General features: G+C 46.4%; 1 protein-coding gene across 2 annotated transcripts in view; it reads right to left on the reverse strand.

The window, feature by feature from the left end:
- The window catches only part of LOC119174377 (aquaporin AQPAe.a), a 132,305-nt gene that overhangs the window by 53,292 nt on the left and 60,666 nt on the right, over nucleotides 1–18,347 (reverse strand). For both annotated transcript variants that reach the window (XM_037425250.2, XM_037425251.2), the window contains exons 2-3: nucleotides 4,482–4,692; nucleotides 1,159–1,239 (exon numbers count right to left, since the gene is read on the reverse strand). In XM_037425250.2, coding sequence (XP_037281147.1) covers nucleotides 1,159–1,239; nucleotides 4,482–4,692 — 292 coding nt within the window. The remainder of the gene's footprint in view (nucleotides 1–1,158; nucleotides 1,240–4,481; nucleotides 4,693–18,347) is intronic.

Below are 18,347 nucleotides of genomic sequence, written 5' to 3' on the forward strand. Positions count from 1 at the left end.
ACTCTATGAAAAGTAGCACGTGCCACTGCTCTCTTACTTCTTTTTTTTTTGGGGGGGGGGGGGATTATATGCTACAACTAATCTGCAACGTTCGGGTAACTGCGATGCAACGAGGTCATCTTCGTCGGGATCAGTTTCACGGCGACTCGCAGGTGAAACTCGCAGCAAAGCTTTCGAAAAGTGAGGAAAAAAGGTAGCGAAAAACTCTTTCGGCACTCACTGTCCCTGTAGGGCGGAGCTCTCGAACAGGCGCCCCAACATAGGAGTAGCAGGCTTAAGGAGTAGCAAGCTTGCTACAATGTATTCGCATTATCTTCGCACCTATTGCGAACGTCTTATTTGCGAGAGCTGCAGAGGCGGGATTGGCCTCGAACTTTTGTTTTTTTTTTTCGTGAGGTACCCCGTGTGGTCATCATGTGCTGAGACATCACTGTGGAATAGTCATATTTTAGAATTTTAGTCATTTTGCAGATGGGTGTCAACATTTTTGGCAATATCCCTAACGAAGTGGGCTTTATATGAGATATGGAAAGGACATTCTTTGAAATAGAGACGCTAGGTGAGAGATTGTTTAATCCCCCTCCTCGATTGATTGATATGTGGGGTTTAACGTCCCAAAACCACCATATGATTACGAGAGACGCCGTAGTGGAGGGCTCCGGAAATTTCAACCACGTGGGGTTCTTTAACGTGTGCCCAAACCTGAGCACACGGGTTTACAGCACTTCCGCCTCCATCGAAAATGCATCCGCCACAGTCGGGATTTGATCCCGCGACCTGCGGGTCAGCAGCCGAGTACCTAAGCCACTAGACCACCGCGGCGGGGCTAATTCCCCTCCTCCACTTCGACTTTTTCACTATTCTGGCCCTCGTTAGACTGAATATTTAATAAGTTTGAGACGCTTGCAGATTCAGAGCAAACGGCAGCGCGCACACGCCGTTCTTAACGCTCTGTTGGCGAGGTGTTAGCGAATGTCGTCGTTCTGGCAGTATAGGTAAGCTAGGTAAGGTATTTTGGGCTCGACGCACACACACGGTAAGGGCGCGCCGGAAGAGAAAGAAACAATGAAATAAATGGAACGACAATGCAAACTATGAAAGCAATGCAAGCAAGTTCTTTGAAATGAAAAAAAAATTATTTCACAGGGAGCCACTCACCCAATGGTCGACCCACTTGTTCATCACAAAAGCCGGTCCCAACGACCTCGCCGGGTTCATCGACGCTCCAGTCGCTGGCAGCTGCGGAAACATTACACGACAATTAACACTACAATACTCGATTGTTATTCACAAGTTCGTGACGCTAATTATTAGGTAAGGGAAGAGGAGTAGCCGCAGTCATGTATAGGCACACCGCTCTTCTTGAACACATTTAAATAAAAAAAAACACCACGGAGAAGGCCTACGTTTACTCACAAAGAGAAATACCCAGGCTCACTTTTCATGTGATGCGCGAGAAAAAAAAGTGTAAGCAGATCGTGTTAGTTGGATGGACATTATAAGGAGCAACGAAAAAAACGTCGAGATCAAACGGTACACGCTACTCCGTGCTAATGTACGGGATAAGATGAAATGAGAGAGATAAATCCGTGCATACAGGCGGGTGCAAAGGTGGACTTTTGTCAATATGCATGCACTTTTATCGGTATCACTGATAACGTCGAAGATGTCATGAGATAATGTGGATGAGCTGATAAGCGGACACTCGCTGACCACGTTTTAAATTTTCGCTTCTTTTCACTCTCCTCGGCATATTGTATAACTTTATTTTTAACACTTTACTTTGCTTACCTCCCTAGTTGCTGATCCGTGTTTTTTACAAGGGCTGCTTCAGTATAGTGACTTTTTTTTTCGAAAAAAAATATAAGAGTGGACGAGATAGTGAAGGTTTACATTTAAATCAGTGCAAAGCACTTTTAAATACTCCGCAAGATGCGCAAAACACCGTGCAAGACAGAGAATACCACATAAAAAGGTGCTGAACTAACAAGCGACAGCTTTTGTTGCAAACAGGAAGCCATATATGCACAAAAACACACTCTTACGTGCCCATCGAACACTCTTATTACGCGCGAAACTGTTAACGAAGAGGCTTTTCACAATGCTCGGCTGATGAATGGTAGAGAGAATTTTTTTTTTTTTTTAAGTGATCCATCGCGGGTGGAGCCCTTCTTCTAAGGCTCCACTGGCTATAGCGTGCTGAGACGCAGGATGGCCTCGACGATTCCGTGCGCCTTTTTGACGACGCATTCAAAGATGACACTATTTTTTTTTTCGGATGTGAAGCTGCTTATAATCGAACTTATAGAGTTTCCTAATATATACACTAGAGGGAACTCTGGTGCTAGCGTATATAGGAGCTGCAACGCACGGCGCTTCAGCGAGCAAGGGAATTATGGGTAGTACACACACTTGTCTAATCTTCATACTTCTGACCTGCTTTTGGCTTCGTGTGTGTTCGTGTGGCTTGGAGCTGTATTCTCACGAAACAAAAATCACCAAATGTTCAGCGATTGCACTTCACCACGTTATTCTTTTAGACTTACCTTTCCAAATCGGGACACGAAGTTCAAAAGGGTAGAATCTCTCTTTCAAAGCAAAACCGAAACACAGCAATAAACGAAGCCGCAAGTACGATTCGCCACGTGCAAGTACGAAGACTAGGCAAATGTGTGTACTACCCATCATTCCCATGGTCGCTGAACGATCGCAGTGACGGAGTCCATCTCTAGTTAATTTTAGGAAACTCTATGGTCGACCTCAATCCAGTGGGCGTAACCACGCTTTACTGCGCATGCACAACCACTGTCCCAAGAACTTCGAGAACGTCCTCACGCACTAGCACGTTCGGGCCAGTGTAAGGGGCTCGGTAAGACGCTGCGACCTCTCCCCATTACACTCATAGAGTTTCTCAAAATTAACTAGAGGGCACTCTGGTGCTGCGATCGTTCAGCGACCGTGGGAATGACAGGTAGTACACACATTTGCCTATAGTCTTCGTACTTGCGGGCGGCGAATCGTGCTTGCGGCTTCGTTTATTGTTGTGTTTCAATTTTGTTTTGAAAGAAAGATTCAACCCTTATAAACTTCGTGACCCAATTTGAAAAGGTAATTAAAAAAACAGGGTGGTGAAGCGCAATCGCTGAACATTTGCCGATTTTTGTTTCATGAGAAAACAGCTTTAAGCCACACAAACACACATGGAGTCAAAAGCAGGCCAGAAGTACGAAGTTTAGACAAATGTGTGTACTACCCATCATTCCCATGCTCGGTGAAGCGCTGTGTGTTGCAGCTCTCATAGACACTAGCGCCAGAGTTCCCTCTAGTAAGTATTGTGAGAAACTCTATGATTACACTCTCTCGGCGATCACGCGATCGCGTCGAAGAACGAGATTCTGCGGACGCCCGATGAACGCGCGTGCTGCACGTGGCGATGAACGCGTGTGGAGTGCTCCAACAAGAGTTCTGGACGAGTAACAGCTACAGAAACTACACTGAATTTACGGTGTGCTCCACTTGTAAGGGCATGGTGCCTGAACGAAACTTTAAGTCGATCCATGCAATGCTTCGCGTGGTACTTGTGGTTCCCTTTAGTAGGAGGTGAAGTCCTTTTTTTTCCTCCAGAACTTGGCTTACAACCGCATGCACGACATTAAAAAGGCAGATGCGAAAATAAGACACAGTTTTCAATTGTTATGCTGGTGCAGATGCCGTTTTTTTTTCCTCCCCGCATTCAATCATTTGCTCTAAAGTCACTCGGGCAGCGGACCTCAAAAAACGCACTTTTTTATGCGAGGCATTACACTGGTCACAGTATTTGCGATCACACTCGTTACAAGACGCAGCTTGAGAGGAACGCCGTTTTCTTAATATTTCTTACGTAAAGCAAATGCTGTCAAGACGAAGGTTAGCGCGGTCACTGTATTCATCTCTTACTTCATTTAGCTTTGCGCGGGAGTCAAACCCGAAGTGCATGTGTGTCGCACGTCAGAGAATATTCACCTCGTCCTGTGCACGTGCCCTCAATACGCGGCTGAAAGGAAGACACGCAGTTAAGTGCGTAATAGATCGTCCGGACTGTATTCTTTTCATAGCAAAATCTTTTGAGTGCTTAGGACCATTTATAGACCACGTCCAACGGGGTTTGAAAGGCCTACTAATGTTTCTAAGGGAGACAGGTTTAAATGCTCGTCTTCAGTGCATGTACTACGGTATAAGAACTCATGCGTGCCCTGTCCCCGTGATGGACTGTGTGTGCACTGGCTCGTTGTACTATAATACCAAAGTAGCCAATCATCTTTCCTTCCTTTTTTTCTCCCTTTTCCGTTTACATCCGTGAGTAGTAGTAGGATAAAAACCCGCTTTCCAGGCCAACCTTTCCTAGTTTGTCGTTATTAAAAATCTTCAATCTCCCACCGGTATTTTCGTTGAAGGTCACATTCGCGCAAGCCTCAAGAAAGCGGGGCCGCTTGGGCACTCACCCCGGCCAGAGTGCAGGCGAGGTATGCGAACCCGATGACCACGGCGTCCGAGCCGGCACTCAGGTGGCTACGGTGAGGGTCCCTGGTGGCGAACACTGTAGAGGACAGCAGGAAGCTGAGCACGAATTCGACGCCGAACGCCTGCCAGGCGCCTAAAGCCTCGTGGGGCCGGTTGCTGCCCAGAGAGCTCTGGTGGCCTGGCACCGACACGCTGGAACAAAAAAGACACGCGAGGAAGAGTTAATTCATGAGCATGTTGGTCTTTTACACGTGTACAGCACCACTGGAGCAGTGTTGCTGCTGTGGAAGAAAATAGCCTGCAATAGCTGATGTGAACCAACAATGAGGTAACATTTACCGTCACCTAGCCAACAATAAGCCACATAGAAACACAATAACTTGGCCAAAATATGTCATTAGCCCATGCGAGTAAAAATTCAAGCAAGCACGAACTTGGGCAGTGCTTGAACCAAACGAGCAGGTACGATAGCGTGCAGGTAATATTTGAGTAAATATCATAAGCTAACACATCGACAACCCCCGTTTACAGTAAAGAGGTATTAGAGGTAGTATGCTGTCGGAACCCGGGGTTTGACAGGATCCCACTCGCTGCTATCTGTCATTGAAGTGTTGGGACTTTGCCGTTACCGGCACCGGGGCCTCGGGAAGAAGACGCCGACCATGAAGAGACTGATGAGGAAAGCTGTACAGAGGTTCATTTTACTTTATTTACAAGCGGGCATTTGTCACCACAAGACGAACATCTATAGACAAACATGTCCTACATCGTGACGATCTCGTCGAAGGTTCCCTCTCGAGCCCACTGCGGCTGGTTATCAAGAATCATTTTCCCCTCATCCTACTTCACTGTACAACCACCAGACACACATCACTGACATTTTCCACGGTGCCACCCACACCCGCCCAGGTCAACGTCTTTGACCAGGACGTGGCCGCCACACTCCCCTTCCGGTGCCAAGATCTCTCTTCCTTGGGGCGAGAGTGCCGCTGGGTGCTGGGTTCCACGTTCGTACTATACCATCGCACTACCGGGAGGAATAGGCACTGCGCCGTGCTCTCGACCGGGTTGCAGAAATTAGGTGCCTTTCTCCTCTTCTAACCACTACCACCACCGGGAGGAATAGGCACTGCGCCGTGCTCCCGACCGGGCTGCAGAAATTAGGTGCCTTTCTCCTCTTCTAACCACTACCACTATTACCGGGAGCATCAAAGGACCCCCGTTCCCCGCGCTCATTTTGCGGAGCTAATTGTCATCCATGCTGACGCCGCCACCTCTTCAAGGTGGCCGTCTCTACCGAAACCAATTCGGTCGTCTCGCTGTGCACTTTGCGGCGTCGCGACCACACGCGCCTCGATTCCCGGTTGGGAGGACAATACCCACATTTGGACGGCTGTCAGCAGGCCCGCATCTTTTCGGCTACTCGTTCGCAGAACCACGAGCAGCCCTTTCTACTTGGCTCAAGCGCCAGTCCTAACAATACACTCGCATGTGAAACCCTAAGAAATGGCGTTCCATTGCAAAATATCGCTTTTTTTTTCATGATGCGGCGTCATAGCACCGAACACAAGTGAGATACATTTGTAAGAAACAAAATCACGGTTTGGCTTATGTCTTAGCTACTCTAGTCACTATAGTTTCGATTTGTTGAAGTGGACCGCATGATGACAATGAATGCCCGCCTGACATGAACACTCACAAAGAGGGAGTACATGAATTGTCTTACACACGACCGTCGCAGGTTGTAATCATTCAGTCTTCGAAGGTATGATTATCAGGGCTCGCACATTCGTACCGAATATCTCCAACAGAACCAGTAGCACAGTATGTTGCCGGTGCAATATAGGGACACGTTTGTGCGCACGCGGGGCATGCTACATATTAAAAGGCTTTTGCTTCCTGTGTGCCTTCATCGATACTGTAAAACAGAGGGCAATGACAATATTTCTCCGGAGCAAGTTATACGTGACGCCTTTCTCGTGAGGCTATTTTCCCGAAGGCATTTCCGAGCGCATGCAGCTTGCATTGAGGAACCTATCTGCAACAACACTCCAATATAAAAACAAATAGGCATATTCCGAGCATCTTCTTGCAACGCAGCGTCAATCATCGCCTGCACGGCACACATTTCACGGCTCTGAAAGGTGCGAGCCAAAAGTAGCGAGTGCACAGTTTTTAGAAAGCCAGATGACTATTACTGTTGTGGAGGGCAGGCAATCAAAATACGACTTGTATAATGCAAGTTACGGTTTTTATTGATAGGCAAACTTCATTCTTATCTTTAGTATTTCTTACCGTTTGTGTGCCCTTAAAGCTCGTTAAGGGCAAAATATAGGGTTGGTTTGTTAACACCGGCCCTTGGCTGTTCATGAAACGCGTTACCAAGTGCATACTGGCGGAGTGTTATAAATAAGGGTGCTTACAATAGTTTGATTAGTACTGCTGCCAGCGCGCACGCACGCACACACACACACACACACACACACACACACACACACACACACACACACACACACACAAAGCAGAGAAAATAACGCGTGTAAACAAACCTCTGTAAAGGAAGAGGGCCTTTCCTGTCAGCGCTTTCTTTCAGAAGACTAATCGCAACAGTAAAAAAGAGCCTTCCAAAGCTGCGACAAAAGCCGTAGGTAACGGGGCCTTCGTGCTCGGGTCAGTATAGAGCACACACACACACGCACGCCACATAACACAGGCGCAACCTCTCGGGCCCACTTTGGTTCAAAGCTGCAGCTTTCAGCGGCGCGTCCCTTTTGTTGCGGGGCACGTTCGATTGCTTTCAGTGGGTCGACGATGGCTTCGTTTATCCTCGGGTGCGCCGATACGAAGACAACACACGCCGGACTCAGGACACAGAACGGGTCGCTAATGAACGCAGACGCGCGCTCGGACGCGCGTTCCTGCGAGTCCGGGGAAAGGTAACGGGAAAAGGCTGCGAAGGTCGCCATTAAGAGAGAGAGAGAGAGAGAGATTGAACAAGACACAAGAAGGAGAGAGAGTGATTTAAAAAGAAGTGAAGAGAGTGAATGAGTGAGGAGAAGAGAGAAAGAAGGACGACATTGAGGCGTAGAAAGGCTCTACCTCTGCAGCCCCAAAAGGGAGCCCGGTTGGTATATTTTCAGGGAAAGGTGGGGGGGGGGGGGGGGTCGCGGAGACCAAGAGAACACGGCTCCAGAGCACACAAAATGCGGGCGAGCTCACTCCATTACGCTGCGCATCGGAGTCGACACGAAAAGACTCCCGCCACTTGCGTAGGCTCACGCCCTTGCCGCCTAAACGCACAAACAAATGACGATGACACACGTGGTGTGGTTAACTGTACATGTATCAAGCGGTGGCGTTTGTTATATGAGGGCAAAATGGTCAGGTAGAAGCTAGCGTGGTTATTGTCGATTTTTATCCGAGAGAGTTGCTGGACATGCTCATTAAAGACGTCGTTGGTGTCACAAAATCATGCAGCCTGCATTAAGCCGACACTTACCTTCGGATAACAAGCACTAGCTGACATTAGCCATGATACGAACAACACTAGCTATGAGCAGCAATCATTTAGTCAGTCTTGGTCAAACTAACCGACCAACACAAGCCGTGATTGGGCCAATGATAATGTTAGCTAGTGTTTACGTGTCTAGTTAAGGTAGGTGAGAAACACACGTCATTTACCGTTGGGCGTTCACAAAATATCGGGAAGAGTACGCTAACATATGCTGTCTCTTATACATAATATGGTTAAGTCGCCACTGCTTCAAGCTAAGCAAAGGGTGATTAGACAAGTGCTCAGGAAATGCTGGAAGCGGAAATTCATCCACAATTAGCGAAAGCGCAATGAACACAGTGACGGAGAAAAGAGCAGGCACGACACATAGGGGGATTTCAATCTTGATTTGAAGTATTTTTTTTTCACATGAACCAACAGCCTAAAAACAATCACATGTGAGAGCGAGAGAGAAGTATTCAGCAGGGCAAAAAAAAAAAAAAGCGTAGCAACGAAAGCACAATCAACAGTCATCTCAGATTATGATCACAGGCAGCGAGTGCTGCGAATAAACTTCGAACTGTTCGCAAGAAAAATGTGTGTATGCAATCGTGCTTTCTAGAGCAAACCAAGTTAAACATTTCTCGCAGCTATGCTTGCATTTGAGTTTGACGCTGAAATTATTCATTTAGGAAGCGGAAAGTCCCATACGTCGCGAAATGACAAAACACTTTTTTGTCCTTTCGAGAAAGCCAGAACTTTTATACATTTATTGATAACAGGTGTTTGGTTACCCAACTCACGTACCTATTTGTTTCATGCAGTTGTAAATCAATGAGGCGCGACACACAAAGGGCCACGTATTCAAACTTTCGTGTCTAGATTGCTTCTTGCGCTATGGCCAACCACATTCACACGGAGGAGGTCAACACTGGTGTATAAATGATGCACGGCCACAGTAAACTACAGCTGTGCAAATAGAGTTCACGCCTCCAACACACGATTCACCATCAACTTCTCGCAGTTTCGGCTGTTCTGACACGCCTATGGTCCAGTGGTTACGACGGTCTGCTTCTGATCCGCAAGTCGCGGGTTCGATTCCAGCCACCACGGTTGCATTTGGATGGAGGCGAAATGCTGAAGACGCGTGTATGGCGCGATGTAATTGCACGTTGAAGAGACCGAGGCGGTCGAAATTTCAAGAACCTTCCACTACGGCGCACCATGTCGTGCTTTTGTCAGGTATTATCCCCCCTCCCGTAATTGTATTACTAACGTGTTCTCTTCTGCGTGCTCCTATTAATTCTCTATGCCGGATCAAGACTGGAAACCAATGGCAACCTGGTTAACATCCCCGTCTTTCGTTTTATCCCCGTCTCCTCCACATGGTGTATTTTTGCGTGTCGACGTATAGTCTCGTAATTACGGGTTAGCGTTAACCCGGCTCCTTCTGCGCATCTGTGGTAGCAGGTGTACATGCTACACCGCTCGTACGCGTTCCCAGCGCGCTCATTTGCCAGCTCGGTTCCACACGTCTTTCTCTCTCTTTCACCGACAGCTGAAGCCAGCGACGACCCCTAGGGGTGTTAGTGGCGCTGAGCGCAGGCAAGCGGAGGTAGAAAAAAAAAAACTAAATGGCGGCATACAGTCACCTTCGTCGCGTAGCATGCATAATATACGAGCTGTGCACTCGTTGAAGCCACTCGCTAATCCGCAGCAAGCATTACGTTCTTTCTTTCTTTTTTTTTTTAGTTCCTTGGATTTTCTGCGACATTCCTCACGCTCCGCGACGCGTCTTGCTTGAGGCTAAAGAGAGCCGGCGCTCATTTACGATAGCCCGGCTTACTCGTGCGTCGCAGCCGGTGCCACCGGTGTTAGCCACCGTGCTTCGGAAGAATGCGTACACATATGCACATGCAAGAGTATATGTACGTGTGTGAGAGATGTTGAGACACCAGAAATAATAAAGTATATATGAATGACTCCTGGGACCACTGGAGAAAAGGGAGCTGGCAGGACTCCCCTTGATTGCCGAAGAGCCTGGAGGCTCGGCGAATCTCTACTTGGGCTTTGGATGGCGCGAAGACAGACAGTAATAATAACAGCCGTAATTATATGCAGTTGAAAAAAACAACGACAACTAAGCTCTGCAGGACGCGATGAAACGGCGATGCGTACCAGTGAATTAAATTAGAACCTGGTTGATGTACGGTGATGCACGTTTAAGCGTAACCACTCTGTTTTTTTTTTAATTTCATCATTCGCTTACCGAAATGCAACCGCCGTGCCCGAGATTTCATCAAGCGACCTCGTGCTCCACCGAGTAGAAAATGGCCAAGGCCTAGTCGCGCCGCTCATGCCGCGGTAATTAGCGTGACATCGAGAGTGCGTTAACTTCAGGGTGTCGAAACTTCGGCTCGGCGATTGATATTTTTCCACATTCGTTTGATTTTTCAGCGAAGCTTTTACCAGCTGCATGACTAAATGCAGCGATCGCTTTTTTCCGACAGAGGTGACGGTTTCTATAGCAACGTATATGTCTGAATAGACGGACTCAATACTCTGAAAAGGGTGACACATCAACTGTTGAAGTAATCTGGCTCGACTAGGTTTTCACGCGGTGAAGCGAACTAGAGCAGTTCCGTGGCCCAAGAAAGTGCCCGAGCCCCCCACTTCCCCTCGCGATTTCGATGGAAGGGGGAGCTAGGGGGGCTACCGAGGTCGAATAATAATATGGGTGTTTTTCAAGGCCTTTAACAGGTGCCCTGCTCCCTTTACCTAAAAAAAAAAAACTGGCTACCAGCTTGACTGCAGGTGTGTATATTTTAGCAAACAGTTGTATTTTGAAATAATCAGCGGGGTCCTTCCTGCGTCTTCACTGGACGTAAATAAAGTTTTCATCATCATCAACAACGTCATCATTTGGGGTGCGTGTAAGAAAAGGCCCAATGTCTACTCTTCCGTGCTGCGTAGGAATTATGTAAGAAATAAAAAAAATGTTCTGAGAAGTCATCGCGGATGATAGTGACGAAGGTACTGCTGTAATTCTTGAAGACAAGAGGCTTGCATCAGTGGCTACTGATGAATGGTCAAATTACGACTGTAGGGAGCGCGTTCTTATGCGCGTGCTTCCTCTCTGCATCTTTAACCACAACGCCAAGGAAACAAGGCAAGAATGAAAAAAGGGCGAAGCATTAGCGCCCACAAAGTGCTTGGCTAGGCAGTGTGTGTAAAGATGCGGATGTATCGAATTAGTCACAATGCTTCCCATTTCTCTTGCTACCTCTAACTTACAAACGTCACTCATCACTTTCACCAGTTAATCTGCCCATGCCCTGTGTTTCCTCTATCTCTCTCTCTCTCTTTCGTTCCTTCTTTCTGCGACGCCTCTTTCCTCTCCCTCGTGTAGGGTAGCAAACTGGGTGCAACCTGGATAAGCTTCACTGCATTTCCCTGGCTTTTCTCTATCTTTCCAACTCATATTCACTGTGCACATCTTTTCACCACCACAAAATGGCGGACATCAGCCGAGAACTGAAGCCAAAGCAGGACAACACGATCTGTCACCATTTCACTACTTTTTTATTTATTTTTTTCTTGAGATACAAGGACAAACTCTGGAGCACCACGCACAGTGTGACATGAACTGGAGGTTGGCCTTTGTGTAGTGTAACAAAATCTTGTGAAGAAGCCTACTTTCAAAACTTCGTGCGGCCTTCAAGCGTAAATTACGAGGAGTATATGTTCCTGTGCGACACACGCGGGGCACTGTGGCTTGATTTTTAACAGCGAGTGTTTATTAGAGTTTTCTGAAATTTATGCGAATGCGGTATAAACATGTCCGGTCACGCCTACTATGATCACGCGGCATGCAAAGCTCGCATGTCGTGCGGCCATAGTGCCAACAAAAGCGTCACATTATAACAGTAAATTGTGTTATTATCCATGTTGTCACAAGTTCAAGAAAGAGAATAATATATTAGAAGTATCGCGCGGATATATAAAGTCAAGGGTTCGAACTTCAAACCCAAATATCACTCTTAATTTGCCATGTGCAGGATGTGAGAAAATTAGCGCGCGAGTTTGACGTTGGAGACAGTATATCGCTTATGACTCGGACGCCAACTAACTGTTTCTGTGGTTGAAATAAATTATTTCTTATTGTCAGGACAATCACCGCCTTTTTACTGCTCTTGCAAATGCGTTGAGTAAGGCGGAGGAGCAAACTTTAGGGCGCCGGCATCCGTGTTCCTGCAGTTATAGAACGCTTCCATCCGAACACGGATGAGCGATATCACTGTCGGGGACGTGTGATATCTTCCACATGATGTGAGCATCTACTAAAATGCCCACCTGCCCCGTTCTTCCTTTCCAGAGAGGCGTGGAAGACTGCCCTCCTAAAGGACCCCTCACTGGCGTATTAACAGACACCGGTGAAACAGGCGCGGGACGGGACCTCGTCATGCCGTGTCCCAGAATTAAAGGACGTTTACCGGTTATCAGAGCCATGCTTTGGTCCCCTAAACATCTCCGCATTTTTTGTTTTGTTTGTTTAAGAATATCTGTTTTCATATATCGCAAATGTGTACGCAACGCAAGCGAAGATACCACCCAAGGTTAGTACAGAGCCGCGAAGCTTTTAGGAATTTTTATTCAAGCCTCGTATTCTATTCAAACGGGATTTAAAGCGGCAGCGAGCTTCGCACTGACGTCAGTATTCGTATCGTCGCGCAGAGTCAAAGTGCCATCGCATATACCTCGGCAGCTTGCTCCGTCCACTGCATGAGAAGTAAGCACAACGCATTCTCCATGAACAAGGGGACTTTTTTTTTTTTTGCTTTTTGCGATAGCTGGGGAATGGGTGGGGGAGTATATGAGGGATGCGTCGCTTCACGAACGGCGGCGCGAATCGAAAATAACGCGACTGGCTTTTCCCGCGCGTTGGCTTCACCTCACGTCGCGCGCTTTCGTCCAGCGCTGAACGTGAGCTGCTTCACCCACGAGGCCACGAGCTTGCAGGAAAAAAAAAAAATGCGACGCCAGGTTTTATGCAGCGACGTATGCGTCTTGCCCAAGGGACAGCCAGTGATTTACCGAGAGGTGTCCCTCCCTGCTGATAAAAAAAATAAGCGACGCGACAACGATTTCGCAGAGATTCACATGCGCAGGACATATTTTCCCTCTATAAATCCTACATCGATAAGTTCGACGGCTTGCGCGCTTTCAAGAGGAAATTAAGTAACGCGCATAAACACTTTACTTCAAAAGTCTGCACTGTTCATATTTTTCGTTTTAATGTTTGCTTATCAATACATTCGCGTCGACCTTGGTGCTACAACGTCTACGGTGCTCGACTTCTGTTCTGAAAGTCGCGGGTTCGATTCCGGCCGCGGGGATCGCATTTCGACGGACGCTGGAGGCTCGCATACCACACGATGGCAGTGCACGTTAATAAACCCCGAATGGTCCACACTTCTAGTGCCTCGCACTACGGCGTTCGTCATTGGCGTATTATGGTTCTTGGCGGGAAAGGTTCCTGATATTTCAAGTTGAAAAGCTTAGATGCCTCATCGAACACGAAAATTGACCGGCGTCACGCGTCGGCTGCGTCAACTCGTGTGACGCAAAAAAAGAAATAACGTGATGACGTCACAGCATCACGTGATCATGACGTCACAGATGCCAGAACGTTTGAAGTCAAGTGACGCGTGTGTTATAAGAGTACATATGTAATGTTTATAAAACTGGATAGCGAGCATTGCAAGCATGATTGACGTTTCACGAATAGTAGCATATATTTGAAAAGTAGTTCAGAGACCTGGCGTGTGTCTCTCAGAGGTAGACTGCCTGATTGCCACGCAGAATGCTTGGGTTCGACTTCTGCTGGGACCCGGACATTTATCGTTTGCATTCGTCGGATCAACGCTGCTGATGTCAGTTTTTTCTTGACGCTGTTGCGCTCAAATTACTAATGTCTTTGCTCACCGTTCCTGGCAAGATATGATCTGTGGCACATACTCGCACATACCGCTGCCCGGGGTACACGGATATGCGAGGCATGTGTCTGAACGAGAGGGTTTGGCGACGCACGCGACGACATTGCGACATTCATGTCATGACCAGCGAGTCATATTCGTCAAACCACCTTACCTTCCCGTACGATTGGTTTGGACAGAGAGACAGGCAGAGCCTAAAGAACCTGCAGTACGCACCCTCGCGAGTGCAAACGACCATGTTCGTGGCCTTCTGATGGATGCTTCTGGAAGCAAAGCGTAAGCCACGCGTCAAATGAGCTCTGGCGCGCTTCGAGAAACGACAAGATGAATGCAGCGCTATAAGATACACCGCGGGAAGAAGGGACTCCGGGTAACAACAAATGACGGTTTACTAGCAATCCTACAGACGTAAATTACTTTCAGTCACGTTCAGTCTTTTTAGACTCCCTTTTTTTGTTTAGTTTTTGTTTTGTTTTCCTTTGTAGACCGAGACACGTAAGATCGTGCGAGATAGCGTAAGAAATCCAGGCTGTATTCCGTCGGCCAAACATTAAACCACGGGCCTTTCTCTGGAGGTTTTGAACTTTTAGTTTGACTCCGCCCGGGAGCCATTGATCCAGATAAAAAGCGGGAATTTCAGCCCCCTATCTCTTTTCTGTCAGACAAGTGTAATCTCCCAGAGGGTCGTTTCCATTGTACTGTAATCTTTTACCGAGAGAAGATTAGCGGATGTGTCACATACTTTTTGCTCTCTCCGCTTTTTTCCAAGAGCAGGGCCATAACAAATATCGCGTCGCCCTGTAAGAAAAAGCAACGCTTCAGGAATACACGCGCAGTCACATTGCACGAGTTCTAAGGAAAGGATTACGGCTGCCAGAAACCGCTCCTGCATTGCGTACAGAAGCAAGACTGTGATCTAAAGGCAATTTTCCGAAGTGCTTCTCAATCGTATCGTGGAGTCTTCGGGCCTTCAACTTGAAAGTGACTTTTTTTTTTATGCGACACTGCCAAATTGTTGGAGAGTAGCGATGCTGTATTGAATACGCATGGAAAAATACTCGGAAAACTCTTGTATCGTGCTTCACGGGAGTGTTGCCGTAGACGAGAAATTCAGAGCAGAAGGCTTTAATTATGGACTATTTATTTTACTTATTACATGCTGTCAATCGCGTAAGGGATTTTTGAAGGTAGGACACAAGCTATAAATATGTCAAAGCTGAAATCAAAAGGAAACCTCCAACAAAAAAAAAACAAGTTTTCTTCTTTCTTTTTTTTAATCGACAATGGAAAGGTGAATGTGAAAATTCATACATGCGAAACATCTATGCACATCTGTGACAACAATCATAGTCCCATGTAAGTGCGTAAGCATTACCAAATATACAAAAAGTATACATTTTAATAATAATGTCTTTACCACTGGATTAATGCCGACGGTTTATACAACTTTTTCCAAATCACTGGTTACATCTGTCTAGAAATGTCGATTGCTGTTTACAGCCCATCTGTTATTTGCTTTCGCCGTCTTTTTTTCTTTCTAGTGGACCAGCGGAGAGTCGTTCGGTTTCAGTGGCACATACCTGCTAATGATGATGATAGTGTTTTCGTACACATTTGTTCGCACCAAAGCTTTTCAGCTTCGCTGTTGAAAGTCTACAGAAGCCCCGCACACAAGCTGTAAAGATTCGCTTGATTGCGCAATCATTACGTGTCTCGTTCTAGACACAGTGGGTACGGCAGCAATACTAATTCTCCCAACAGAAGCAGTAAAAGCAAGTCATTTTCTTTGGCGCGTGTACCTCAATGCTGCAGCATTTGAATTATCGAGAGGACGTCGAATTGAGCAACGCCTCTAGCGGTGAAGTAAGCTCCGCATGAAAATTCATGCGGTAAATGTTTGTTTTAAAGATGATCGTGCTTGGAATGCCCCAGTTGGCTTTAAATGCAGCGTGCCGTTGCGTGCCAATTATTCAAGGTTTTCTTTGTTTTCTGCAGCACACACTGCTCCCTAATCAATTCCCGGCCGGAATATAGCTGAATAATGCCTAGCGCGTCTCGGACTTAGTTAACTTGCCCCTTAAGTTCAAGAGGCAAACTTGACTTTGCAGTCTAAACTCGGCAGTTAAAATAGCACCCGTGGTACCCAGTGCTGCGTACGCTAATTTTGGTCGTTTTATGTCTCGCCACAATGGCTTAATTCGCATCTCAAGCGTCAGGGCGTTGACTCCAGCGTCAACAAGAATCTTTCTCCCCGCTAGTTTGATCCAAAGCCTGGCAACCTGTGCCGTTTGTTGAGCCTCGATAACTTCTTCAGGCGTGTTCTCAGTGCTTGTGCACATAGGAATGCCAAGAACTTTCTTGATGCTTTTCCTTCTGAGCATGTTCAATTTATTTCTCTCCTGGAGTTTCCACCTGTGCATAGATGCGACATAGCTTATGTGGCTCATCAAGAATGCACGGAACAGTCTGGAGGAGGTTGTCCTCTCGAAGACCTCCCCGACTGTTGGCAATACGTGAGATTAGTCGGATGACCCCTTCCGCCCCTTGAAAGTCAGACGGTCGATCATGCGGCCTTTCTGTCCATTGACCTCAATGATCATGCCTAGAGCTTTTCAGAAAAAAAAAACACTGCGCCCTAATGTATAACATACATGCTACAAGAACTAACCGCAAACCTAAACACATTTCGAAAAAAAAAACATTGACGACGCCATCGCTACAGCGGGGCATTTACATTTCGTGCACGAGCAAGCAACTGCGAGTGGTAGAGCAAACAATTTACGCCTTCGTGACAAAGCCACGGAAATCTGTGCTTATTACAGTAAAAGCGACGGACTCATCCATGGAGTCTCTTACGTGCCAGCTATGTTCAATTCTTTGTTTTCGAGCTTTCTCATTTGCGTTTCTCATAAGTGTGAACACTTCAGTCAGCATCTGCTTTCCTCGGAATGTCTTTTCTGAACGTATCTTGCATATCTAGCAGTCGTAGACTACGCGATATCAAAGGATATTGAAGGCAGCTCTGGCAGAAAAAAAAAGTAATAACCGAGTTTAGGATGACAAATCGTGGGCTTCGCATCGACAACGTTTTATCGAGTGTCGAGCGGCTGAGACACAGGGAAGCGTTGAATCGCGTGATAAATTAGGGCCATAGTTACACTTAATAAAGCTTTGATATCAAAGCGGAACACTTTATAATACCTGCTAGATTTGTTTTTTTTTTACTCGAATGAAAAGCGAAGTGCATCACCCAAGTCTAACCAAGTCGTTTAAATTTTTACTCGGATGAAAACTGCAATACATCACCAAAGTCAAACCAAGTCATTTAAATCACCTGAACAGAATTTCAACATCGAAGATCATTTTCTACCAGTCTGTGTGTGTGTGTATGTGTATTTTCCCAACTAGAAAAAAGCATGTAAAATTTATCTGTAGACTGTGCCGTTATATGTTTTTTTTTTTTTTAATAGCTGGAGCAAAAGCCATTAGGGAGACGGGAAAAGATAGCGTCCCAAAACCAACACCAAATGTGGGGGAACGGTCGCCTCTACGAAATTGAATTTCGCCGAAAAGAAGCACAAACGCGATTTCGGATTCCATTAAGAGGTAATTACACCAGTCTCTGATCACTGAGCTAGTAGTCGTAAAAATACTTTTTGGAACCAGAACAAGCGGGGTTCACATGAGAAAGTCCCACTAATACGAAAGACATGCTCTCAATTGTCTGTGCAGGTATATCGGTCCTTAAGATGTTCTCCACGAAGCAAGCTCGAGAGTGGGGTATAACTGAACCATCCCAGACCAATCTCCACTACTTGTTTTTATCGTCAGTGTTTTCACGAACCGAAAAACTGTAGGTTTGTACCACGTGTCACAAACTTTATTGTTATGTCTATGCCTTTCACAGTGAGAAACACTGTGAAAAAGTAGTTGATATTACCTTCGTCAGGCGATGTTCACAGGTTACGAAAAAAATCTCCTTAGTACATATGTGCGCGGTCATGCCGTAGAAAATGAAAAGCCACTGTCAGCTACTACGAGCAGTCTTTCTTTGTACAATTTCGATATAATTTTGAGAAGGCATCGTTGCTTGTTCTAGGAGAATAAGGAAGTATGCAAAACGTTACATGAAGTTCATTGACATATTTGAGAATAGCCTCGTCATAGTTCAAACCACTTTTCTGATCAAGCACACTATACAACTTTGGTAATTATTTTCAGCCCCCTCACCTCCCATACACACAGACACACGTTAAATCTGTTCTTGTGTGCTCACGCGAACGCAATAACATTTTCATAGAAGGTTTTGTTCTCAGCAGTAGTGGACTTCGTTTTGCCAGGCGACATTCGCGTACTTG

Source organism: Rhipicephalus microplus, chromosome 5 (genome assembly GCF_043290135.1).
Source record: "Rhipicephalus microplus isolate Deutch F79 chromosome 5, USDA_Rmic, whole genome shotgun sequence".
Taxonomy (NCBI): Eukaryota; Metazoa; Arthropoda; class Arachnida; order Ixodida; family Ixodidae; genus Rhipicephalus; species Rhipicephalus microplus.